At 44.2% G+C, this 26,529-nt stretch overlaps 1 protein-coding gene across 10 annotated transcripts in view; it reads right to left on the reverse strand.

Annotated features, from left to right (window-relative positions):
• The window catches only part of dpy (fibrillin-like protein dumpy), a 116,808-nt gene that overhangs the window by 43,144 nt on the left and 47,135 nt on the right, over nt 1–26,529 (reverse strand). For 5 of the 10 annotated variants that reach the window (XM_070209082.1, XM_070209083.1, XM_032438291.2 and 2 more), the window contains exons 13-34: nt 13,672–25,533; nt 12,210–12,353; nt 12,066–12,134; nt 11,927–12,004; nt 11,146–11,760; nt 10,203–10,424; nt 9,893–10,075; nt 9,167–9,652; nt 6,663–9,107; nt 5,982–6,602; nt 5,600–5,917; nt 4,648–4,971; nt 4,263–4,580; nt 3,862–4,194; nt 3,455–3,781; nt 3,063–3,380; nt 2,541–2,864; nt 2,156–2,479; nt 1,463–2,092; nt 1,052–1,390; nt 679–987; nt 60–383 (exon numbers count right to left, since the gene is read on the reverse strand). In XM_070209082.1, coding sequence (XP_070065183.1) covers nt 60–383; nt 679–987; nt 1,052–1,390; nt 1,463–2,092; nt 2,156–2,479; nt 2,541–2,864; nt 3,063–3,380; nt 3,455–3,781; nt 3,862–4,194; nt 4,263–4,580; nt 4,648–4,971; nt 5,600–5,917; nt 5,982–6,602; nt 6,663–9,107; nt 9,167–9,652; nt 9,893–10,075; nt 10,203–10,424; nt 11,146–11,760; nt 11,927–12,004; nt 12,066–12,134; nt 12,210–12,353; nt 13,672–25,533 — 20,913 coding nt within the window. The remainder of the gene's footprint in view (nt 1–59; nt 384–678; nt 988–1,051; nt 1,391–1,462; nt 2,093–2,155; nt 2,480–2,540; nt 2,865–3,062; nt 3,381–3,454; nt 3,782–3,861; nt 4,195–4,262; nt 4,581–4,647; nt 4,972–5,599; nt 5,918–5,981; nt 6,603–6,662; nt 9,108–9,166; nt 9,653–9,892; nt 10,076–10,202; nt 10,425–11,145; nt 11,761–11,926; nt 12,005–12,065; nt 12,135–12,209; nt 12,354–13,671; nt 25,534–26,529) is intronic. The other 5 variants (XM_032438288.2, XM_070209081.1, XM_032438289.2 and 2 more) reach the window with 4 other exon arrangements.

Raw genomic sequence — 26,529 nt, forward strand, 5'->3', positions numbered from 1 at the left:
AAAATAATGTAAATGTATATTAGAGATATGGGTTGCATAAGGACTAGAATGATTTATACTTTGTTGTATAATAGCACAGCCTGAGAAGGGATCTCCGGTATAACCAGGCTCGCATTGACAGTTCGGGTTATGCTTGATAACAGTACACTGTGAGTGTATCCCGCATGCACCGATACATGGGTTAGCACAGCGCTGATTAACACAGGCCAAGTTGGCTGGACAATCGGGACTAGACATGCACTCGGGTCGGCAGTTGGGTGGCCGTCCGAGATAGTCGGGTAGGCAGGAGCATGCAGGTGAACCGTGCACATCGACGCATTTGGAGTTTGGTCCGCAGGGTGAGGGCACACAGGGATTACCAGATTCTTTGGGTGTTGGTTCCACTACATAGCCAAGCCAAGCCAGATAGTTGAAGTAGGTGGAAGCACAAACACATTTACACACATACATAGTATAGTTGGGAAATTCAGATAGTGTAGAGTAAAATTGGTAGAGTGTACATAAAATAAAAACATAAATTAGAAAAAATAAAGAACATTAAGGTGAAGGATTTATATACATGCAGGAAATAAACAGATAGCCTCCGCCAGCTGGACAGGATTATACACAAATTTAACTTCAACCCTATCCCTCACTGTCCAACTGGCTTAAGCATCAGCTTGTGCTACTCATGCTTACATAGAACGCGAGTGCATCGATTGAAGGGATCTCCAGTATAGCCTGGGGCACAGGAACATGCAGGATAGTGGTTAATAACCTGGCAACGCGCTTCAATGCCGCAAGTGCCGGGGCATGGATCGACGCACTTCTGATTCTGACAGTTAAGATCTTGTGCGCAATCCGAGCTAACAATGCATTCGGGTCTACAGTTGGGCGCAGAGCCAATGAAACCGGGCTGACAGGAGCAGACGGCATGGTTGTTTATTTCGCGACATTGACTGTACGGACCGCAGGGTGAAGGCACGCAAGGATTTTCATTGATAACAGCTAGGAATGGTAAAGAGTAAGATGTAAGTTGTGCGCAAGATCCTTAGTTGGTTTGTAAACCTACGTGGTTCAGGTAGTTGTGGTATTTCGCGGCATGCACTCGATGGGTTTCCAGTATAACCAGCTAAGCAGAGGCAGCTGGGCAAGTGATTAGACACGCGACACTCCGCGTTTAAGCCACAAACACCCGGACAAGGGTCAACGCATTTCTGATTGATGCAAGATCTTTCACGTGCGCAGTCGCTGTTCACTACGCACTCCGGACGGCAGCCACTGTACGGATCACCAAAATATTCTGGTAGGCACGTACAGGAGCCAGCCCCATTGCGCTCTCGACACTCCGCATTCGGACCGCAAGGTGTAGGTACGCAGGGTGTTAAACGTTCTTCAGGCGTGGCGATAGCTAAGGGTCATACATAGCAGACAAGAAATTAGATCTTCTCTCTGGGAGAACTCGACGGAGCTAAAGGCTTACGTTGCGGGTTGCAGCCAGCAAATGGATCGCCCGAGTAGCCGCTTTCGCAGGTGCAAACTGGCGAGTGGTTCACCACGTTGCAAAAAGCGTTAAAGCCGCATGAGCCGGGACATGGATCCTTGCAACGCTCGTTGATACAAGCCAGATTACTGGGGCATTCCGAGTTTTGTGTGCATTCCGGGCGACAATTTGGTGCACGTCCAATATAGTTGGGCAAGCATGAACAGACGCCCGTTTCGCCAACCACGCGACATTGCGAGTTTGGACCGCAGGGACTTGGTACGCAAGGATTCTCATTGGATTTGGGAGCTTCGGGCTCTTGCTGCCAAGGTGCGCAACGCACAAACGGATCGCCACTATAGCCAGCTGGGCAGGAGCAAATAGGATTGTGGTTGGTCACCTTACATACGGCTTCATTACCGCAAGTGCCTGGACATGGGTCTACACAGCGCAGATTAATGCACGCCTTGTCTTGCGAGCATTCGGAGCTAACCGAGCACTCGGGACGACAGGCAGGCGGTGCACCAATATAATTAGCAATGCACGAGCAGACTGCATGACCATTCACCTCGCGGCACTGGCTATAGGGACCGCATGGTGATGGTTGACACGGTTGCACAGGTGGCGCCACTACAAAATTGGGGTGAAATATTACTAGACCGATTTTATCCGATTTTTTTAGGAATACTCTACATTTGGGTATTTCACGGCAGTACTGTGACGGATTGCCCGTATAACCGGATGGACAACTACAGCTGGGCGAGTGATTGATGACGTGACACTCGGCGGCAATGCCGCATACGCCTGGACAGGGATCTCGGCACTTGTTATTAAGGCAGGCACGATTTTTGGAACAGTCGCTGTTAAGCACACACTCCGGACGACACTCTGTGTATGGGTCGCCACTATATTCAGGCAGGCAGGTGCAGGAGCCGACGCCGTTCCGTTCTTTACAAAGAGCATTGACTCCACAAGGACTGGGATTACAGGGTTCAGCAATTTCGGGCGGTATGATAACTGGGAAAATGCATAGATTTAACATAAGGAATTGGCTCTTCACAGCGCGTTAAACTCTTACTTTGTGGACTACACTCAGAGAATGGATCGCCGATGTAGCCATCGAGGCAACGGCAAATTGGTCTATGATTATTTACAAGGCAGGTTGTTTGAATGCCGCAGGTGCCCACGCAGGGGTCCTGGCAGCGTAGATTGATGCAGGCTAAGTTCCCAGCACACTCGGAGTTCGAGGTACACTCGGGCCGACAATTTGGGGCCCTACCCACATAATGTTGCAAGCATGAGCAGACGGGCTGCTCATTAGCCGCCGACACCCTACACTGCGAGTTGGGTCCGCATGGCGAAGGCACACACGGATCGATGGGATTGCTTATGATGGGGCGTTCTACATTTACCAATACACCATATATGATAACAGCATGCACCACAAAAAGCCATATCAAATTGTACATAAAGGAAAGAAAGATTTATAGATATATATATAGTATGGTTGGCAGATATGATTCTTCGCATGAGATGAAATGAGGCAAGCGAGCCGAGGCAAGCTTGTATTTTATGAAAGGATGCAACGATGTTTTCTTACTTTCTTCGAGTAGGCAGCGTACGAAAGGATCACCACTGTAGCCAGGGATGCAGGAGCAAATGGGATTGTGATTTACGACGCGACATAGCGCATCGTTCCCGCATGTGCCAGGGCAAGGATCTTTGCAGCGCTCGTTAATGCAGGACTTGTCCTGGCTGCATTCCGAACTGCTCATGCATTCGGGCCGGCAGTTAGGTGGTGCGCCCACATAATTTGGAATGCATGAGCAAACTGCATGACCGTTGAGTGCGCGGCAGTTGCTATATAAACCGCATGGTGAGGGTTGACATGGATTTTCGGGTACAATAGGATCGGGATCTAGACACATTAAAGAGTGCGCTATTAATTAGGATTGTTCTAAACGTGCTTCTAACGTATGAGGTCAGTCTTACATCGTGGCGATTCGGGTACTAAATGACAGCCCACTATGGGATTTCCTGTATAGCCTGGCAGACATTCGCAGTTGGGCGCGTGGTTAAATACGGCACATAGCGCACTATGGCCGCACATACCCGGACATGGGTCAACGCACTTCTGGTTGACACAGGCGCGCGTTTTGGGGCAATCCGAGTTGATCACACACTCGGGTCGGCACTCGACGTACGGATCGCCAAAGTATTCGGGCAAACATTTGCAGGCTGCAGCTTGAGTACGCTCCTCACAAAGAGCGTTCAGACCACAAGGGCTGGGTCGACAGGGTTGTGTGGTTTCTACGGGTGCTGTGTAGTTAACAGACAACATGAATGAGTGCATTGACATAAAAGGTTCGGGGAAAGTGTGTTTAAAGAACGGGACGTACTTTCTAAGATTTTGTAGCAGCCGGAAAATGGATCTCCTGTGTAGCCTTGCTGGCACATACACACGGGCGCATGGAAGCTGACATGGCAGATCGCGTTATTGCCACAGGAACCAATGCATGGATCGGCGCAGCGTGCATTCATGCAGGCCATACGAGCCGGGCACTCAGAATTAATGCTGCATTCGGGCCGGCATGCAGGAGGACGTCCGATGTAGTTGTTGAGACAGGCGCAGACGGCACCGCTACTTGCGACTTGGCACTGTGAGTTAGGGCCACAGGGCGAAGGCACGCAGGGATTTACCGGTTGTATGGGATCGGGAATGGGTGCTGGCTCTACAAGCATGGCAAGGTTGAAATATATTAAGTGATGCTGTCTAACAAGGGGCCTATGGAAGACATACTTTGCTCGGGCACACACTGATGGAATGGATCACCAGTATAACCATCATAGCAGCTGCAGATGGGCGAATGATTCGATGTCCGGCAGCGCGCATTGTAGCCACAGGTGCCGGGGCAGGGATCGCGGCATCTCTGATTAATGCAGGCCCTATCTGAGGTACACTCTGCACTTGTCAAACACTCCGGCTTGCAGTTGGGTGGGTTGCCCATATAATCTGGCAGGCAAGCGCAGACTGGACGACTCCCAACAACATGACAGGTGCTAAAGAGGCCGCAGGGGGACGGTCTGCATGGATCTTTGGGCAATGGCAGGTACATATCTACAATCAGCAATGTGAGATCATAGTTTAATCAGAGACTCTATATCGCTCTGTTAGGAGTGCATACTTGTGGGTCGCTCCACGCAGGCGCGTAATGGATTTCCTGTAAAACCTGGCTCACAACTGCAAACGGGTTGATGATGAGTAACGCGACAAACCGCATTAAAACCGCACGCATTCGCACAGGGATCACGACACTTCATATTGATACAAGCCTTGCTACCGGGGCAGTCGCTGTTTTGCACACACTCGGGTTGGCAATTAATGTATGGATCACCAAAATAATTTTGAATGCAGCTGCATGAGCCAGCACCGTTGCGTTCGCGACAAATGGCATTTGCACCACATGGCGATGGATAGCATGGATCAGAGGGTACATCGGGCACCACAACTGGTATAAACATGGACATGGCATAGAAATAGCAAGCAGGTTGATGATGCATATAACAAATTAAAGATATAGATAAATATACAGAATAGACTTACAAGCTAGACATTGACATACATAACAAATAGCTAGAAATTATCTAGGCGAGAGTGTTGAGGTGTAGATAATACCCTGTACCCAGGTCTACAAATTTATTATTCTACATTAAATAAAATGCAATATATTAAAAATATATTGCACTTTGTTTTTAATATTCATTTAAAATCAACTTTATCCAAATTAAGACTTTTAAAATAACTGGTATCTGCATACATGATACATTTTTGATTCTTTGCCATAAGCACATTCAAATCTCTGAAACTCTTTAAAGCATAGAAAAAGCCTAGTAGTGTTTCTAAGTTTCATGTTCAAATCTTTGTGGGTACAAGGTAAAGGTAGATGAAAGAGTGATGAAAGGATATGTACACAATACAAAGAACATGCATGAAATGAGACCCATAAGCCCTTAGTCTATAATACCACTGAAAAAAACATTTAACATTAACCAGGCAAATGGGCGGTTGGGTTACATCACAGTAATGCAACCAACCGCTTCGAATGGATTGCAAATAGTAAAATAAGATGTACTCACTTTGATGCATATTGCAACCCGTGTACGGATCGCCTTCGTAACCGTCAAGACAACTGCACTTGGGCTGATGATGCTGGGTATTACACAACGCATTGAAGCCGCAAGTGCCAATGCAAGGATCTTCGCAGCGCTGGCGTATGCAGGCGCGATTCGAGGGGCAGTCCTGATTAATAACGCATTCGGGTCGGCAGTTGGGTGGTGCACCGAACATGCCCTCTAAGCAAGAGCACTCTGCACGATTGTTTACATCACGGCACATGGCATTTGGCCCACAAGGATTTGGTAGGCAGGGATTGACAGCGGGTCGTGATTCAGGCGCTGTAATAAGAATCATAAGTTGAGAAAAAGTTGACTTGAAAGTGGTTTGGTTTCCATTACTTACGTTTAGGAACACATTGTTCGAATGGATCTCCTACATATTCATTTGGGCAAGTACAGATGGGATTGTGATTGTTAACTTGACATTTGGCATTGAAGCCGCATGTGCCACTGCATGGATCGGCGCACTTTTGATTAATACATGCCAAATGCTGAGCACACTCAGAGCTAACTACACACTCCGGGCGGCATGTGGGTGGTGCGCCAAAGTAACCAACTTGACAACTACATGTTGGATGACCCTCAACTGTGCGGCATATACTATTTGGTCCACAAGGGTTGGGCTCACACACGCTGACGGGTCCAATGGGAGTGCGTTTGCAGCCTACGAAGGGATCGCCCTCGAAGCCATGCGTGCAACTGCAAGTGGGCAAATGGTTGATCACGCCGCACTCGGCATTGGGACCGCATGCGCCTGTGCAAGGATTTCGACAGTGCTGCTTAATGCAGGCCAAAGACGATGGACATTCGGAGTTATAAATACATTCTGGCCGACAGCCGGTGTTGTATGGATCCCCAAAGTAGGGCTCAATGCAGCTGCACCGAGCGGCGTCATTATGCGGTGTGCACACTGCATTCTCTGCGCACGGATTTGGATAACAGGGATTGATATGATCGTGTGGTTCTGTGGTTGATTAATAAAGATAATTACGTATAACCATTAAAAATTAAATTTTTAACTCACTCTGTTCTATGACCTTTGAGCAGCCCACGAAGGCGTCGCCTTCGTATCCTGCGTCGCAGCTGCAATGAGCTGAGTGCGCAACTACCGTGCAGCGGGCATTGTGTCCACAAGTGTTGGCGCATGGATTTTGACATTTTTCCTGTATGCATGCCTTATCGGTGGGGCATTCACTGCTTAGCGTGCACTCGGGTCGGCAGTATGGGGGACTGCCTATATAATTGGCAACGCACGAGCACACTGGTCGGTTCTGTTTAATCTGGCATATGGAGTTGGGACCGCACGGCGATGGTACGCAAGGATTTGCTGGTGATTTGCCATCTGGTGGCGGTTCAGGCACGCGCGAGCAAGACACGAATGGATCACCCTCAAAGAGTGCCTCACATGAGCAAATCGGATTATGATTCAGAACTTCACACCTCGCACCAATGCCGCAAGTGCCTGGGCAAGGATCGGCGCAGCGTTGATTGATGCACGCCTGGTTAGGTGCACATTCTGAGCTGACCACGCACTCTGGCTGGCAAACTGGTGGAGCACCCTTGAAATTGGGTAGACAGGAGCAAGCGGCATAACCGTCAGCTGAAGCCAAGCAACGCGAGTTCGGGCCACAAGGCGAGGGCTCGCACGGATTACGACGATCGGTAGGCGGTAGCACCGGTGGCAAGTAATATGGATTGCATGCCACGAAGGCATCACCACTATAACCCTCGGCGCACACACAAACTGGTGCATGGTTGACGACCCGACACACGGCATTGACGCCACAGACTCCGACACAAGCGTCCACACACTTGGAGTTCATACAAGATTTGTCCGCAGAACAGTCACTGTTGAGCACGCACTCGGGTCGACAGCCAAAGTAGGGATTTCCAAAGTAACCCTTGCGACAGACGCATGCCAAACCACCACTTTGGCGTTTGCAGTCGGCATTGGGACCACACTGCAGCTTAGCACAACTAGCCGAAGGTGTTGGTACAATTGGCGAGGGTGGCGCACATTGTTCGTAGGGATTGCCATAGAGTCCGTTAGGGCAAGCACATACTGGGTTATGCTCGTACACGTTGCAAATAGCGTTGCGTCCACAGGAGCCGGGGCAGGGATCCAAACATCGTTGACCCAAGCATGCACGATCAAACGGACAGTCGGAGTTCGCAATACATTCTGGTCTACAGCGGGGATTCTGCTGAGCATTGGGTCCAAAGCAAGGATCACATAGTGCGACACCATCGCCAAATACGGAGCACACGTCATTTGGTCCACAAGGCGAGGGTGCACAAGGATCACGTGAGATGTTCTTCAAAATACCAACAGGCACACACTGCAGGAAGGCATCTCCAGCGAAGCCATCGAGGCAATGGCAAACAGGTGTATGCTGACGCACATTGCAAATAGCATTAATACCGCAGATGGTACCAGCACACGGATCCACGCACTTATGATTTATGCAGGATTGTAACTCCCCGCAGTCCGAGTTAATATCGCATTCCGGCTGACAGCCGGTCTGAGGATCGCCGAGATATCCAGGTAAGCATGAGCAGACAGCGCGGTTATTTAGCAATTTGCACTCGCTGTTCAAACCGCATGGACTAGGCACACAGGGGCTGGCCTTTGGCAAATCCAAGGCAAAGCAGCGCACACCAGGATTGCCGGTTAAGCCAGCATTGCAAGAACAAACTGGATGATGCTGTTCCACGCGGCAATTGGCCCCTTGACCGCAGGCACCAGGGCAGGGATCGTAGCAATGGAAGCCCATACAGGCCTTGTTATGGGGACAGTCGGCATCCACTTGACATTCGTAGCCATGGCAGCCGGCGTCGGATGTTGGATCGCCAGACAAACCTTCAGGGCACACACAAGCTGTTTGACCATTACCAGCTACAACGCAGTTGGCATTGGGTCCGCAGGGATTAGGATCACACACAGTGCGACTTGGTTCCATACAGCCCTGGTAAGCATCTCCAACGTAGCCCGAACGGCAAAAGCATTCCTCGCGATTTCCGGCCACATAGCAGTCAGCATTGCGACCACATGGACCGGGCTGACACAGTTCAACAGAGACCGCTGGCTTCTCGCAAATTCTGAACGGATTTCCAATCTTGTTGTCCGGACAGTAGCAGACAGGCTGGCGGGATGAGTCGCAGATGGCACCTGTACCACACGGATTAGGCTCACAGGGATTGATTGGCTCCACGCAGCCGCGTATGGTGTTTGGACTTTCCACATAGCCTGGGAGGCAGGTGCATTTGGAGAATCCGTTGCTCAGTACTGCACACTGCGTGTTGGGCCCGCACGGAGAGGGCTCGCATGGATTTGAGGGTAACTCACAAGCTATGAGTGGAGGTTGACCTTCATATTCTGGCAAACAGAAGCAAACTGGAGCACCGTTGACGCGACGACAACCAGAGTTGGGACCACAAGGATTGGGTGTGCATTCATCGCCCTCAGGAACTGCGATTTAGCGATGGTTTACATTTGTTTTTAATTAAAGAAACTCAAAAGATACTTACTGCAATTCTTGAACGGGTTACCCGTAAGTCCTTTGGGGCAGAAGCATATGGGATTTCCGTTGTCCAACTCACACTGCGCATTCAGACCGCATGGGTTGGGATCGCATGGATTCTGCGGTGGACTGCAACCCACCTCTGGATTACCATTATATCCAGGTGGGCACTTGCAAATGCCTCGATGATTGATGACATCACACAGGGCATAAGCACCACACTGACAAGGCGATATACACTTGCCATTAATGCATGCCTGGCTGACATCACACTCGGAATTGGAGCGACAACCCTGGGATTGCTGGCATAGAACATACGCATTGCCTAGGTATCCGGGTAAGCAGCGACAATCGATGCCATGGTTAACCGGAACACACTCGGCGTTTTCGCCGCACGAATCCTCTTGGCAAGGATTAATACAGCGTCGATTAAGGCGATCGCATAGCTTGTTGGGTGGACAATCCTCGTTGTATTGACAGACGTGGGTGCGTGCTATGGTTTTAGTTAAGGTTACGGTGCGGTTTTTTTCGTGTATTTATAATTCAATTCGTGTTTTTTTGTACGTGAGTCAGGGCGGTACAAATTTTATACATGTGTTGACAGGTGTACGGGGAATTTGTACAGTGTATGAAAGAGAGAGACATTTTGGGAAATTAAACATTTTGTGTCATATTAGCATTGAATAACTTTAGGAAAGCAAAAGTGCAACAAGTTTTGGTTATAGCTACTAACCTGGCTGGCAACCGACAAAACCGTTGCCCTGATAGCCGTCCAGGCAACTGCAATCAGCTGCATGATTGGCATTGATACAAACCGCGTTCTGGGCACATGGATCATGCACGTCGCAAGGGTGCTGGCAACGCTCATTGATGCAGGCTTCCGTAATTCCGCAATCTGAGTTGTCCGTACATTCCACTGTGAAAGATACGAGACAAGATGAGTAATTGAATTTATCAGTCTCAAAAGGCCGCTCTAACTGTTCTTAGTTGTATTAAGTTTAATGTAATTGATGAAATTGTTGGTTAATTAATTAGTTGCTTACTTGAAGTTTGAGTTGGTACACACTTGACCATCGGGTTGCCTTCATGACCCTGCGGACAGCTGCAAATTGGTCGGTGACTCTTTGCTGTACACTTGGCACTCGAAGCACAAATTTTTGCAAATTCGCAGGGATCGTGACACAAACCCATGTAACAGGCCTCGCTTTCAATGCAATCATTGTTTGATTGGCATGGCTCGGGTGTTTTAGGCGTGCCAGGTGGCTCTACTTGTTAGAAATTATTGATTTGGTTAACATTTTTATTAATAATGTTGACTTATTAACTTATGATTGAAATGTAAATAGGTTAGACTTATTTTTGGAGGGTTCTCATATGTACAGGGTATGAAAATCATGTATTCGTTATATTATGTGCAGAATGTAAAGCAATTATTCAAATTTAATTTTTTTGCAGACGGTTTGTCGTAAAGTATTCACATAAGAAGTAAGCTCTTATAATAATTAACTATTATAAAGAGCTGAGTCGTGAAATGCTATTCTAATTTATGTGTCTGATATAATACTAATATATTTTGTTATATGTGCAATGGCACTTTGACCTAACTATACAAGAGTCATCAAAAGGATGTATGGCTTTCGTAAATATAACTTTGTTGAGCTGCAACAAAATATGTATTTTATCTTATAAAGCAATCATAAGATTGGTGAAGTGAGTTGAACAGGTAAATTAAATTTTGAAAAATAATAAATCCTACAGCTTTGTCAGGTTTCTTTTCATGTTTTGGAAACTAAAATATTGTAAAATTACGGTTATGTGAGATGCACACTAGTCACTTTGGTACTTATACATGTGTATTGAAATTATTGAAATTTGTATATATATTTACAAAAGGATACAAAAGAAATAGAAATAAAATTAGAATATTACAACATTTTGGGTACCGAAAGTGATAGCATAGCCAATTGTATAGACGAATGTATATACCTTTGGGTTTGCAACGCCCCAGTTTACAGTGCTCGTTAGGAGCACAGTTAGTATCTACTGTACATGGGTTAATAACTGTAATATCTGTGGTGTTCGGTGGTGGTGTAGATGTTGTTGTATACACCATGTTTAGATCGTTGATTTCCGTTGTTGTGCCTGCTCTAGTTGGTAGTTCCGTGGGCCAAGGCGTTGTGCTGGTCATAGTTGTCGTCTCTGGTATCTCATTTGAGGTATCAAGTCGAGTCGTCTTCATTTTTGGGGTTGTAGTGCGCCTGCCACCATCTTTGCTAGTCAGTGTGGTTGTTGTAATCACGGGTCTTGGTGTTGGCGTATCTGTTATATTGTTTTCACCATCCCGATAGCCTTTCGTGTGCCCCGACTTGATGGTTGTAGTCTCAATGGTGGTTTTACTTGTGCTGGTTTTGTTAGTAGCGCCTATGACTGTGCTCGTTTCAGTGCTAGTAGTGATGATGGTGGTGCTAGTGGTGGTACCCTTGCTTAAGGTTGGCAACATATCATCACCTGTATTTGGGTTAGCTGTTGTTGTTGTTTGTGCTGTTGTTTTCGGTTTCACTGTGGTTTTCTTGGTAGTACTAGTTGTTATTGTTACATTAGCTAGGGAGAGAGACATATTTACATGGGTAAAGGGTAGTTATTTTATAATACAAATATATACACAATATAATATTTACACTTGTTAGTGTTTAGGAGTCGCCTAGTATGATTAATGCTGAATTCACCACTTAATTTTGAAAAAAAAAAAACGAAAAATCGTACATACCTTTAATACAAGCACCAGTTGTGGGATCACACTTTGCGCCTGGTGGGCAGTGCTCACAGCCAGGAGTGCGACCTGTTGCTGTAATATTTAAATTTAATAACACAATCCAATAATTTTGACTAAATACCATTGTACTTACTGTCACGACAGTGACAACCATCACATTCGAAACCATTCCGACAATCGGATTTGCGCTGACACTCGCAGTCTAAAAGTCGAAAAATATAAATATATAAAAACATTGTTTTTATTGAATGGCACCAAAATTTGTGACAAAACCCACCGTTGGCACAAACTGGTTGATGAGCAACAACGCGACAATCATCACTGCGACCGCATGGATTCTCATAGGCGCAGGGATCCACGCAAAGAGCATTCACGCATGCTTGTTGTGTTGGGCATTCGTCGCTGGAGGCGCAACCGATTTCTGTTTGTGCGATTTCATGTTCCATGGTAAAGTAAATTGTTTGCATTAATTGAGGTATAAGGAATGGCTTTCGGTTAGGACATTCGTTTTAAAATGTTTAATTCAGTGTTTATATTTTTTAAGAAACCTGTTTGATAGGTAGTTTTTCTTGTCTTGTTTCAATACTGTTAGTAAATTATTATAATTCAAATATGTGTTCTAATGCTGCCACTTGAGGCACCTTCTAGCACATCTAATACTATAAAGCTTATAAGTAGATACTATAAAATGTTGTTATGTTTTTGTTCAGCTGTTGTTGCTGTTGCAAAACAACATATACACATGCAGGCAAGCAAGCAAAAATATTTAAATATTTGGGGTTAGTGCATTCTTAGAAAAGCATTAGCATATACAACACCGATTAGTACTGTCACCTGGCATGCCATACAATTTATTAATCATTTTATATTAAGATAAGTAACTTACTGCACGCGATTATGTGAAATTGTCTATAAAGTGTATTAATATATACAAACAAACATATGTACTAAATACAACAAAAATCAACACAAATTTTCTTATATAACACAAATATGATGTGATCGCAACGCTGACATATAACATGCACATCGATCGCTTTCCGTAAGGAATCAAAGGACATTCCACATGATGTAATATGATGTAGGGCTTGATGATACACGTAATTGCAGCAGGCAGGCAGGCAAACGTAAAGCAGGCAACTAACATGAACGAGAACAAGAACTAGAAAGAGTGATCTCTACTTAATCGGCATTCAAACTTTGGTGAATACATTTATTGCTCCATTAGCGAACACATACATAGTGTTCAAGAGCTAGTCCGAGTGGTGTTTTCGTGATGGGTGATTGTGGTGAGTGCAGGCATATACATACATATACGAATAACAGCAGAGGAGCCAGTGATAAGAGCCGGGGGAAGAAGTACAAATGCAGTAGAGTTTGAAGCGTTTTGATGCCATTCATATTGGCACACAGAAAACACTGGGATTGAATTGCTAGGGACAGAACGAAAAGAATAAAACATGCACGTGCCAGCCAACAAGTTCGGCTGGTCATTTATGGCATAAGTGGGAGGAGATATGATAAGAAGTCCATAAAAACAAGAAGAAGAAGACAATATGACATCAAATTGAAGTTGGCTGCTACGTATTGCCAGATGCATTGGCGATTAAAGTAGTTGGAGCCTCGGATGCCAATAAGATTCTTTACCGCAACCCTGGGGTTCTTTGCAACTCATTCACTTTTAAGGAACATGTGGATCGATATAAAGTCTTAACATTTACAAACACAGCTTTAGTTACCTGCATTAATAGAGCAACCGGGTTTATTTACATCTGCGTCGGTATCACAATAGCACATAGCGGTGTGGTTCAATGTACGACAAACAGAATAATTCTGAGCATTACAAAGGTTTTTGTAATACTCGCAGGGTCTAATGCAGAATGCTTTCAAACATATCTCATCGTCCGAACAATCGTCAGTTATGATACAAGTTGAAAACAGTTGTGTTGTGTGTTCTTCTGTTCGAGTCATGTCTGTGGTATTTGGCACACCAAAATAAATACGCGTACCTTCCGTTATGGGTGTCGTTTCTTGAAAACCTAAGCCTAACATAGTTGTTACTGTAACGCTTTGAGTAGTTGTGCTGCGCGGATAACCCATTGATGAATAAAAGAAAGGCATCGTGCTAATCGACGGTTCTTCAGTAGTTTCCTTGGATGCAGTAACTAAGGTGGTAGCTTCTGAAGGTATTCTATCCGTTTGAGTAGTATTTGAAGTCTCGAGAGTAGTCGGTTCTGTTTGAGTTATTAGAACTGTGGATTTTTCTGTGACAGTGGGTACCGTAGTACTAGTGACGGTTTCGTTACTTTGAGAAACAACTGACGGATATCTCTCAGTCGGAATGGTAGTCAGTCCAGGCATAGTTCCATGCTGAGCTATTGTTGATGATGTGGTGGTTTCCCCGGATGCAGTCGCTAAGGTGGTAGCTTCTGAAGGTATTTTGTCTGTTTGAGTAGTTTTTGAAGTTTCAAGGCTAGTCGGTTCTGTTTGAATTACTAGTACTGTGGATTCTTCTGTGACTGTTGGTACAGAAGAACTAGCGAAAGTTGTTTGGAAATCAACTGACGGATATCTCTCTGTCGGAATGGTGGTCAGTCCAGGCATAGGTCCATGCTGAGCTATTGTTGATGACGTGGTGGTTTCCCCGGATGCAGTCACGAAGGTGGTAGCCTCTGAAGGTACTCTACCTGTTTGAGTAGTATTTGAAGTTTCAAGGCTAGTCGGTTCTGTTTGAGTTACTAGTACTGTGGATTCTTCTGTGACTGTTGGTACAGAAGTACTAGCGAAAGTTGTTTGGGTAGTTTGGAAATCAACTGACGGATATCTCTCTGTCGAAATGGTAGTCTGTCCAGGCATAGTTCCATGCTGATCGATTGTTGTTGAAGTGGTGGTTTCCCCGGATGCAGTCACTAAGGTGGTAGTCTCTGAAGGTACTCTACCTGTTTGAGTAGTTCTTGAAGTTTCAATACTAGTCGGTTCTGTTTGCGTTACTAGTACTGTGGATTCTTCTGTGACTGTTGGTACAGAAGTACTAGCGAAAGTTGTTTGGGTAGTTTGGAAATCAACTGACGGATATCTCTCTGTCGAAATGGTAGTCTGTCCAGGCATAGTTCCATGCTGATCGATTGTTGTTGAAGTGGTGGTTTCCCCGGATGCAGTCACTAAGGTGGTAGTCTCTGAAGGTACTCTACCTGTTTGAGTAGTTCTTGAAGTTTCAATACTAGTCGGTTCTGTTTGCGTTACTAGTACTGTGGATTCTTCTGTGACTGTTGGTACAGAAGTACTAGCGAAAATTGTTTGGGCAGTTTGAGAAACAACTGACGGATATCTCTCAGTCGGAATGGTAGTCAGTCCAGGCATAGTTCCATGCTGAGCTATTGTTGATGATGTGGTGGTTTCCCCGGATGCAGTCGCTAAGGTGGTAGCTTCTGAAGGTATTTTGTCTGTTTGAGTAGTTTTTGAAGTTTCAAGGCTAGTCGGTTCTGTTTGAATTACTAGTACTGTGGATTCTTCTGTGACTGTTGGTACAGAAGAACTAGCGAAAGTTGTTTGGAAATCAACTGACGGATATCTCTCTGTCGGAATGGTGGTCAGTCCAGGCATAGGTCCATGCTGAGCTATTGTTGATGACGTGGTGGTTTCCCCGGATGCAGTCACGAAGGTGGTAGCCTCTGAAGGTACTCTACCTGTTTGAGTAGTATTTGAAGTTTCAAGGCTAGTCGGTTCTGTTTGAGTTACTAGTACTGTGGATTCTTCTGTGACTGTTGGTACAGAAGTACTAGCGAAAGTTGTTTGGGTAGTTTGGAAATCAAGTGACGGATATCTCTCTGTCGAAATGGTAGTCTGTCCAGGCATAGTTCCATGCTGATCGATTGTTGTTGAAGTGGTGGTTTCCCCGGATGCAGTCACTAAGGTGGTAGTCTCTGAAGGTACTCTACCTGTTTGAGTAGTTCTTGAAGTTTCAATACTAGTCGGTTCTGTTTGCGTTACTAGTACTGTGGATTCTTCTGTGACTGTTGGTACAGAAGTACTAGCGAAAGTTGTTTGGGTAGTTTGGAAATCAACTGACGGATATCTCTCTGTCGAAATGGTAGTCTGTCCAGGCATAGTTCCATGCTGATCGATTGTTGTTGAAGTGGTGGTTTCCCCGGATGCAGTCACTAAGGTGGTAGTCTCTGAAGGTACTCTACCTGTTTGAGTAGTTCTTGAAGTTTCAATACTAGTCGGTTCTGTTTGCGTTACTAGTACTGTGGATTCTTCTGTGACTGTTGGTACAGAAGTACTAGCGAAAATTGTTTGGGTAGTTTGAGAAACAACTGACGGATATCTCTCAGTCGGAATGGTAGTCAGTCCAGGCATAGTTCCATGCTGAGCTATTGTTGATGATGTGGTGGTTTCCCCGGATGCAGTCGCTAAGGTGGTAGCTTCTGAAGGTATTTTGTCTGTTTGAGTAGTTTTTGAAGTTTCAAGGCTAGTCGGTTCTGTTTGAGTTACTAGTACTGTGGATTCTTCTGTGACTGTTGGTACAGAAGTACTAGCGAAAGTTGTTTGGGTAGTTTGGAAATCAACTGACGGATATCTCTCTGTCGGAATGGTAGTCAGTCCAGGCATAGGTTCATGCTGAGCTATTGTTGATGACGTGGTGGTTTCCCCAGAAGCAGTCGTTAAGGTGGTAGCCTCTGAAGGTATTCCATCCGTTTGAGTAGTTTTTGAAGTTTCAAGACTAGTCGGTTCTGTTTGAGCTATTAAAACTGTGGATTCTTTTGTGACACTGGGTACAGTAGTACTAATGACAGTTTCGTTAGTTTGAGAAACAACTGACGGATATCTCTCAGTCGGAATGGTAGTCAGTACAGGAATAGTATCAATCTGAGTTATTGCTGATGAAGTAGTAGTTTCCATGGATGTAGTCCCTAAAGTGGAAACCTCTGAAGGTATTCTTTCAGTTTGAGTAGATTTCGTAGTTTCAAAATTAGTCGGTTCTGTTTGAGTTATTAGAGCTGTGAATTCTTCTGTGACTGTTGGTACAGAAGTACTAGGGAAAGTTGTTTGAGTAGTTTGAGAAACAACTGACGGATATCTCTCAGTCGGAATGGTAGTCAGTCCAGGCATAGTTCCATGCTGAGCTATTGTTGATGATGTGGTGGTTTCCCCAGATGCAGTCACTACGTCGGTGGCCTCTGAAAGTATTCTATCCGTTTGAGTAGTATTTGAAGCTTCAAGACTAGTCGGTTCTGTTTGATTTATTAGAACTGTCGATGGTTCAGAGATAGCTGGTAAAGAAGTGCTAGTGAAAGCTGTTTGGGTAGTTGTCGTTATGTCATTTGATGAGGACGTTTGAGAATCAACTGACGGATATCTCTCTGTCGGAATAGCAGTCAGTCCAGGTATAGTTTGAGTGGTATTTGAAGCTTCAAGACTAGTCGGTTCTGTTTGAGTTATTAGAACTGTCGATGCTTCAGAGATAGCTGGTAAAGAAGTGCTAGTGAAAGCTGTTTGGGTAGTTGACGTTATGTCATTTGATGAGGACGTTTGAGAATCAACTGACGGATATCTCTCTGTCGGAATAGCAGTCAGTCCAGGTATAGTTCCATGCTGAGCTATTGTTGATGAAGTGGTGGTTTCCCCGGATGCAGTCACGAAGGTGGTAGCCTCTGAAGGTACTCTACCTGTTTGAGTAGTTTTTGAAGTTTCAATACTAGTCGGTTCTGTTTGCGTTACTTGTACTGTGGATTCTTCTGTGACTGTTGGTACAGAAGTACTCGCGAAAGTTGTTTGGGTAGTTTGAGACACAACTGACGGATATCTCTCAGTCGGAATGGTAGTCAGTCCAGGCATAGTTCCATGCTGAGCTATTGTTGATGAAGTGGTGGTTTCCCCGGATGCAGTCACGAAGGTGGTAGCCTCTGAAGGTACTCTACCTGTTTGAGTAGTATTTGAAGTTTCAAGGCTAGTCGGTTCTGTTTGAGTTATTAGTACTGTGGATTCTTCTGTGACTGTTGGTACAGAAGTACTAGCGAAAGTTGTTTGGGTAGTTTGAGAAACAACTGACGGATATCTCTCAGTCGGAATGGTAGTCAGTCCAGGCATAGTTCCATGCTGAGCTATTGTTGATGAAGTGGTGGTTTCCCCGGATGCAGTCACGAAGGTGGTAGCCTCTGAAGGTACTCTACTTGTTTGAGTAGTATTTGAAGTTTCAAGGCTAGTCGGTTCTGTTTGAGTTACTAGTACTGTGAATTCTTCTGTGACTGTTGGTACAGAAGTACTAGGGAAAATTGTTTGAGTAGTTTGAGAAACAACTGACGGATATCTCTCAGTCGGAATGGTAGTCAGTCCAGGCATAGTTCCATGCTGAGCTATTGTTGATGAAGTGGTGGTTTCCCCGGATGCAGTCACTAAAGTGGTAGCTTCTGAAGGTATTCCACCTGTTTGAGTAGTATTTGAAGTTTCAAGGCTAGTCGGTTCTGTTTGCGTTACTAGCACTGTGGATTCTTCTGTGACTGTTGGTACAGAAGTACTAGCGAAAGTTGTTTGGGTAGTTTGAGAAACAACTGACGGATATCTCTCAGTCGGAATGGTAGTCAGTCCAGGCATAGTTCCATGCTGAGCTATTGTTGATGATGTGGTGGTTTCCCCAGATGCAGTCACTACGTCGGTGGCCTCTGAAAGTATTCTATCCGTTTGAGTAGTATTTGAAGCTTCAAGACTAGTCGGTTCTGTTTGATTTATTAGAACTGTCGATGGTTCAGAGATAGCTGGTAAAGAAGTGCTAGTGAAAGCTGTTTGGGTAGTTGTCGTTATGTCATTTGATGAGGACGTTTGAGAATCAACTGACGGATATCTCTCTGTCGGAATAGCAGTCAGTCCAGGTATAGTTCCATGCTGAGCTATTGTTGATGAAGTGGTGGTTTCCTCGGATGCAGTCACGAAGGTGGTAGCCTCTGAAGGTACTCTACCTGTTTGAGTAGTATTTGAAGTTTCAAGGCTAGTCGGTTCTGTTTGAGTTACTAGTACTGTGGATTCTTCTGTGACTGTTGGTACAGAAGTACTAGCGAAAGTTGTTTGGGTAGTTTGAGAAACAACTGACGGATATCTCTCAGTCGGAATGGTAGGCAGTCCAGGCATAGTTCCATGCTGAGCTATTGTTGATGAAGTGGTGGTTTCCCCGGATGCAGTCACGAAGGTGGTAGCCTCTGAAGGTACTCTACCTGTTTGAGTAGTATTTGAAGTTTCAAGGCTAGTCGGTTCTGTTTGAGTTACTAGTACTGTGAATTCTTCTGTGACTGTTGGTACAGAAGTACTAGGGAAAATTGTTTGAGTAGTTTGAGAAACAACTGACGGATATCTCTCAGTCGGAATGGTAGTCAGTCCAGGCATAGTTCCATGCTGAGCTATTGTTGATGAAGTGGTGGTTTCCCCGGATGCAGTCACTAAAGTGGTAGCTTCTGAAGGTATTCCACCTGTTTGAGTAGTATTTGAAGTTTCAAGGCTAGTCGGTTCTGTTTGCGTTACTAGTACTGTGGATTCTTCTGTGACTGTTGGTACAGAAGTACTAGCGAAAGTTGCTTGGGTAGTTTGAGAAACAACTGACGGATATCTCTCAGTCGGAATGGTAGTCAGTCCAGGCATAGTTCCATGCTGAGCTATTGTTGATGATGTGGTGGTTTCCCCAGATGCAGTCACTACGTCGGTGGCCTCTGAAAGTATTCTATCCGTTTGAGTAGTATTTGAAGCTTCAAGACTAGTCGGTTCTGTTTGATTTATTAGAACTGTCGATGGTTCAGAGATAGCTGGTAAAGAAGTGCTAGTGAAAGCTGTTTGGGTAGTTGTCGTTATGTCATTTGATGAGGACGTTTGAGAATCAACTGACGGATATCTCTCTGTCGGAATAGCAGTCAGTCCAGGTATAGTTCCATGCTGAGCTATTGTTGATGAAGTGGTGGTTTCCTCGGATGCAGTCACGAAGGTGGTAGCCTCTGAAGGTACTCTACCTGTTTGAGTAGTATTTGAAGTTTCAAGGCTAGTCGGTTCTGTTTGAGTTACTAGTACTGTGGATTCTTCTGTGACTGTTGGTACAGAAGTACTAGCGAAAGTTGTTTGGGTAGTTTGAGAAACAACTGACGGATATCTCTCAGTCGGAATGGTAGGCAGTCCAGGCATAGTTCCATGCTGAGCTATTGTTGATGATGTGGTGGTTTCCCCGGATGCAGTCACTAAGGTGGTAGCTTCTGAAGGTATTTTGTCTGTTTGAGTAGTTTTCGACGTTAAAAGACTAGTCGGTTCTGTTTGAGTTATTAGAACTGTGAATTCTTCTGTGACACTGGGTACAGTAGTGCTAATGACAGTTTCGTTAGTTTGAGAAACAACTGACGGATATCTCTCAGTCGGAATGGTAGTCAGTACAGGAATAGTATCAATCTGACCTATTGCTGATGAAGTAGTAGTTTCCATGGATGTAGTCCCCAAAGTGGAAACCTCTGAAGGTATTCTTTCAGTTTGAGTAGATTTCGTAGTTTCAAAGTTAGTCGGTTCTGTTTGAGTTATTAGAACTGTGAATTCTTCTGTAACTGTTGGAACAGAAGTAGTAGGGAAAGTTGTTTGAGTAGTTTGAGAAACAACTGACGGATATCTCTTAGTCGGAATGGTAGTCAGTACAGGAATAGTATCAATCTGAGTTATTGCTGATGAAGTTGTAGTTTCCATGGATGTAGTCCCTAAAGTGGAAACCTCTGAAGGTATTCTTTCAGTTTGAGTAGATTTCGTAGTTTCAAAATTAGTCGGTTCTGTTTGAGTTATTAGAACTGTGAATTCTTCTGTGACTGTTGGTACAGAAGTACTAGGGAAAGTTGTTTGAGTAGTTTGAGAAACAACTGACCGATATCTCTCTGTCGAAATGGTAGTCTGTCCAGGCATAGTTCCATGCTGATCGATTGTTGTTGAAGTGGTGGTTTCCCCGGATGCAGTCACTAAGGTGGTAGTCTCTGAAGGTACTCTACCTGTTTGAGTAGTTCTTGAAGTTTCAATACTAGTCGGTTCTGTTTGCGTTACTAGTACTGTGGATTCTTCTGTGACTGTTGGTACAGAAGTTTTAGCGAAAATTGTTTGGGTAGTTTGAGAAACAACTGACGGATATCTCTCAGTCGGAATGGTAGTCAGTCCAGGCATAGTTCCATGCTGAGCTATTGTTGATGATGTGGTGGTTTCCCCGGATGCAGTCGCTAAGGTGGTAGCTTCTGAAGGTATTTTGTCTGTTTGAGTAGTTTTTGAAGTTTCAAGGCTAGTCGGTTCTGTTTGAGTTACTAGTACTGTGGATTCTTCTGTGACTGTTGGTACAGAAGTACTAGCGAAAGTTGTTTGGGTAGTTTGGAAATCAACTGACGGATATCTCTCTGTCGGAATGGTAGTCAGTCCAGGCATAGTTCCATGCTGAGCTATTGTTGATGATGTGGTGGTTTCCCCAGATGCAGTCACTACGTCGGTGGCCTCTGAAAGTATTCTATCCGTTTGAGTAGTATTTGAAGCTTCAAGACTAGTCGGTTCTGTTTGATTTATTAGAACTGTCGATGGTTCAGAGATAGCTGGTAAAGAAGTGCTAGTGAAAGCTGTTTGGGTAGTTGTCGTTATGTCATTTGATGAGGACGTTTGAGAATCAACTGACGGATATCTCTCTGTCGGAATAGCAGTCAGTCCAGGTATAGTTCCATGCTGAGCTATTGTTGATGAAGTGGTGGTTTCCTCGGATGCAGTCACGAAGGTGGTAGCCTCTGAAGGTACTCTACCTGTTTGAGTAGTATTTGAAGTTTCAAGGCTAGTCGGTTCTGTTTGAGTTACTAGTACTGTGGATTCTTCTGTGACTGTTGGTACAGAAGTACTAGCGAAAGTTGTTTGGGTAGTTTGAGAAACAACTGACGGATATCTCTCAGTCGGAATGGTAGTCAGTCCAGGCATAGTTCCATGCTGAGCTATTGTTGATGATGTGGTGGTTTCCCCGGATGCAGTCGCTAAGGTGGTAGCCTCTGAAGGTATTCCATCCGTTTGAGTAGTTTTTAAAGTTTCAATACTAGACGGTTCTGTTTGCGTTACTAGTACTGTTGATTCTTCTGTGACTGTTGGTACAGAAGTACTAGGGAAAGTGGTTTGGGTAGTTTGAGAAACAACTGACGGATATCTCTCTGTCGAAATGGTTGTCTGTCCAGGCATAGTTCCATGCTGATCGATTGTTGTTGAAGTGGTGGTTTCCCCGGATGCAGTCACTAAGGTGGTAGTCTCTGAAGGTACTCTACCTGTTTGAGTAGTTCTTGAAGTTTCAATACTAGTCGGTTCTGTTTGCGTTACTAGTACTGTGGATTCTACTGTGACTGTTGGTACAGAAGTACTAGCGAAAGTTGTTTGGGTAGTTTGAGAAACAACTGACGGATATCTCTCAGTCGGAATAGTAGGCAGTCCAGGCATAGTTCCATGCTGAGCTTTTGTTGATGAAGTGGTGGTTTCCCCGGATGCAGTCACGAAGGTGGTAGCCTCTGAAGGTACTCTACCTGTTTGAGTAGTATTTGAAGTTTCAAGGCTTGTCGGTTCTGTTTGCGTTACTAGTACTGTGGATTCTTCTGTGACAGCTGGTACAGCAGTGCTTGTGAATGCTGCATGGGTACTTGTTGTGTCATTTGAAGAGGACGTTTGAAAATCATCTGGCGGATATCTCTCTGTCGGAATAGCAGTCAGTCCAGGCATAGTTCCATGCTGAGCTATTGTTGATGATGTGGTGGTTTCCCCGGATGCAGTCACTAAGGTGGTAGCCTCTGAAGGTACTCTACCTGTTTGAGTAGTTTTTGAAGTTTCAATACTAGACGGTTCAGTTTGCGTTACTAGTACTGTTGATTCTTCTGTGACTGTTGGTACAGAAGTACTAGGGAAAGTTGTTTGGGTAGTTTGAGAAACAACTGACGGATATCTCTCTGTCGAAATGGTAGTCTGTCCAGGCATAGTTCCATGCTGATCGATTGTTGTTGAAGTGGTGGTTTCCCCGGATGCAGTCACTAAGGTGGTAGTCTCTGAAGGTACTCTACCTGTTTGAGTAGTTCTTGAAGTTTCAATACTAGTCGGTTCTGCTTGCGTTACTTGTACTGTGAATTCTACTGTGACTGTTGGTACAGAAGTACTAGCGAAAGTTGTTTGGGTAGTTTGAGAAACAACTGACGGATATCTCTCTGTCGAAATGGTAGTCTGTCCAGGCATAGTTCCATGCTGAGCTATTGTTGATGAAGTGGTGGTTTCCCCGGATGCAGTCACGAAGGTGGTAGCCTCTGAAGGTACTCTACCTGTTTGAGTAGTATTTGAAGTTTCAAGGCTAGTCGGTTCTGTTTGAGTTACTAGTACTGTGGATTCTTCTGTGACTGTTGGTACAGAAGTACTAGCGAAAGTTGTTTGGGTAGTTTGAGAAACAACTGACGGATATCTCTCAGTCGGAATGGTAGTCAGTCCAGGCATAGTTCCATGCTGAGCTATTGTTGATGATGTGGTGGTTTCCCCGGATGCAGTCGCTAAGGTGGTAGCCTCTGAAGGTATTCCATCCGTTTGAGTAGTTTTTAAAGTTTCAAGGCTTGTCGGTTCTGTTTGCGTTACTAGTACTGTGGATTCTTCTGTGACTGTTGGTACAGTAGTACTAGCGAAAGTTGTTTGGGTAGTTTGAGAAACAACTGACGGATATCTCTCTGTCGAAATGGTAGTCTGTCCAGGCATAGTTCCATGCTGAGCTATTGTTGATGAAGTGGTGGTTTCCCCGGATGCAGTCACTAAGGTGGTAGCTTCTGAAGGTATTCTACCTGTTTGAGTAGTATTTGAAGTTTCAAGGCTAGTCGGTTCTGTTTGAGTTACTAGTACTGTGGATTCTTCAGAGACAGTTGTTACCGTAGTACTAGTGATGGTTGTTTGGGTAGTTTGAGTAACATCTGGCAGATATCTCTCAGTCGGAATGGTAGTCAGTCCAGGCATAGGTCTATGCTGAGCTATTGTTGATGATGTGGTGGTTTCCCCGGATGCAGTCACTAAGGTTGTGGCTTCTGAAAGTATTCTATCCGTTTGAGTTGTGTTCGAAGTTTCAAGATTAGTCGGTTCTGTTTGAGTTATAAGAACTGTGGATTTTTCTGTGACAGTGGGTACAGTAGTACTAGTGACGGTTGTCCCGGTAGTTTGGGAAACAGCTGATGGGTATCTCTCAGTAGAAATAGTGGTCAGTCCATGCATAGTTTCATGCTGAGCTATTGTTGATGAGGTGGTAGTTTCCCCGGAGGCAGTCACTATGGTGGTAGCCTCTGAAGGTATAACACCCGTTTCAGTAGTATATGAAGTTTCAAGACTTGCCGGTTCTGTGTGAGTTATTAGAACTGTGGATTCTTTAGAGACAGTTGGTACAGTAGTACTAGTGATGGTTGTTTGATTAGTTTGAGAAACAACTGACGGATATCTCTCTGTCGAAATGGTGGTCAGTCCAGGCATAGTTCCATGCTGAGCAATTGTTGATGAAGTGGTAGTTTCCCTGGATGCAGTCACTGACGAGGTAGCCTCTGAAGGTATTCTTTTAGTTTGAGTTGTTTTCGAAGTTTCATGACTAGTCGGTTCTGTTTGAGTTATAAGAACTGTGGATGCCTCAGAGACAGTTGGTAGAGAAGTGCTAGTGAAAGATGTTCGGGTAGTTGTCGGTATGTCATTTGAAGAGGACGTTTGAAAATCAACTGACGGATATTTCTGAGTTGGAATGGTAGTCAGTTCAGGCATAACACCATGCTGAGTTATTGTTAATGGAGTGGTAGTGCTCCTAAGCTCTGTCAGTAAAATAGAAGTCTCTAAAGTTGTGTTTTTAGTTGGAGTTGTTTCTGTAGTTTCTTGGGTTATTAGTTCTGTTGTAACTGTGGATTCTTCGTCGACACTAGGAACAGGCGATCCAGGCGAGGTTCTTTGGGTTGTGGTGGGAAAAGAAGTAAACTGTTCCCTCGATGGAAATGTGGTTTCCATTGTCTGAGGAGCAGACGATGTTTGAGTAACGGGGGAAAGAGTTCTTTCAGTTGAAATGAAAGTCAGTCTTTCTGTAGTTCTATGTTCTCCTTCAACTAATGGTGTAGTTTTGGTGGAACCGTCTAAAGTGGTTGATTCAGTATGTGCTTCTGAGGTACTGTGTTGTTCTGTTTTACCCTGTTGCACAATGTCTTTTTGACTCAACGAATTCACAATGCCTAACTGTTTCGTGGTTTTGAACGACTCTGTTGTGCTATCGAATGAGCTAGTAGTCTCACTGTCAGCTTCTATGTCGGTATAACGAGTACGCATTTCTGTTTGGTTTGCCAAAATCATCACTGTATACTTAATGGTTGTTGGGTCTGTTATCGTCTCGTTTGATTCCGATTCGGTACTGTGATGTGAACAGTTTAAAGTCATATTTTTTGTTGAATTTGTAGAGCAAATGCATGTCGCAATTTTGTGAGCTTTTGTTGTGCACTTAACTGCACCCACGCAAGCTATGTTACAGGGATCGATACATTGACCAGACGATCCGCATTGATGTGCATCACTGCAATCTTCATTTGTGGAACAGTTGCCACCTGGCTTAGCTGCTTGTTTTTGATTTTTTTCAATATTTTGGGATTTGAGTATTTTTGTACATATTTCAAATAAAAATATAAAATTTTAAAAATACAATGCGTTAAAATATTTACATATTAATTCGATATAAATAGGTAAGTGTATAGCTACAACAAAGGAGGAATGTGCACTATATATACAGGGGTACCTGGGGATTACTAAATGTTTGAAGATTTTAACTAAATATTTCGTGTACAGTCGAAGCTGTGGAAAAAACTTTCAGTACATTATTTTAGTACAAATTATTTTACGGTTAGGTGTATTCAAATTAGAAACGTTTCTTTTTTACTATTAGTTAGCTACATATTGAATATATATTTTTGTTTTATACCATTAGTATTACATCTATTTACCGTTTATTTAGAGTCATGGGTTAAGATATTTATAGTTTTCAAGAGGCATTTTGATTAATTGATTTGATTAATATCATTGTGAGCATGAGCGTGTGTGAATGTTCAGAAGAGTTTATTTGTATTTCTATCTGTTATTATTGATTCGTCCCCTTATTGGGGGGTATGATCACAAATGATCATAATAATTTTGATAACAGTTTTTCTTATTTTGTTATTGCGCTTTGGTTTGAAGCTATATGGGCATTAAGAGCATTCCTAATTTGATAATAGGGTTCGTGGTTTAGCTTTCGAAATTCATATTCAGATATTGATTTAAACCTAATATAGTCAGGCGAAAGCTTAATACGAGAACAGATTGTTAATTCCTCACTTTTATATACATTTACACAATATATCGGGAAATAAATTGACAAGGCACGAAATTTGGAGTATTGGCTTCGGTCAATATATTTCGCCAAGTAATAGTTTGTGTGTGTGCTTGTTGTTGAGGGGACAGACAATAAGACAGATCTAGCAAAAGGTGAGAGCGTGTGAGAGGCAGGAAACAGAGATAAACGATAAACGAGACAGAGACATAAGGTACTTTCACTTGACAGAGTTGTGAGAGAGAGT

This window comes from Drosophila virilis, chromosome 4 (genome assembly GCF_030788295.1).
Source record: "Drosophila virilis strain 15010-1051.87 chromosome 4, Dvir_AGI_RSII-ME, whole genome shotgun sequence".
Lineage (NCBI taxonomy): Eukaryota > Metazoa > Arthropoda > Insecta > Diptera > Drosophilidae > Drosophila > Drosophila virilis.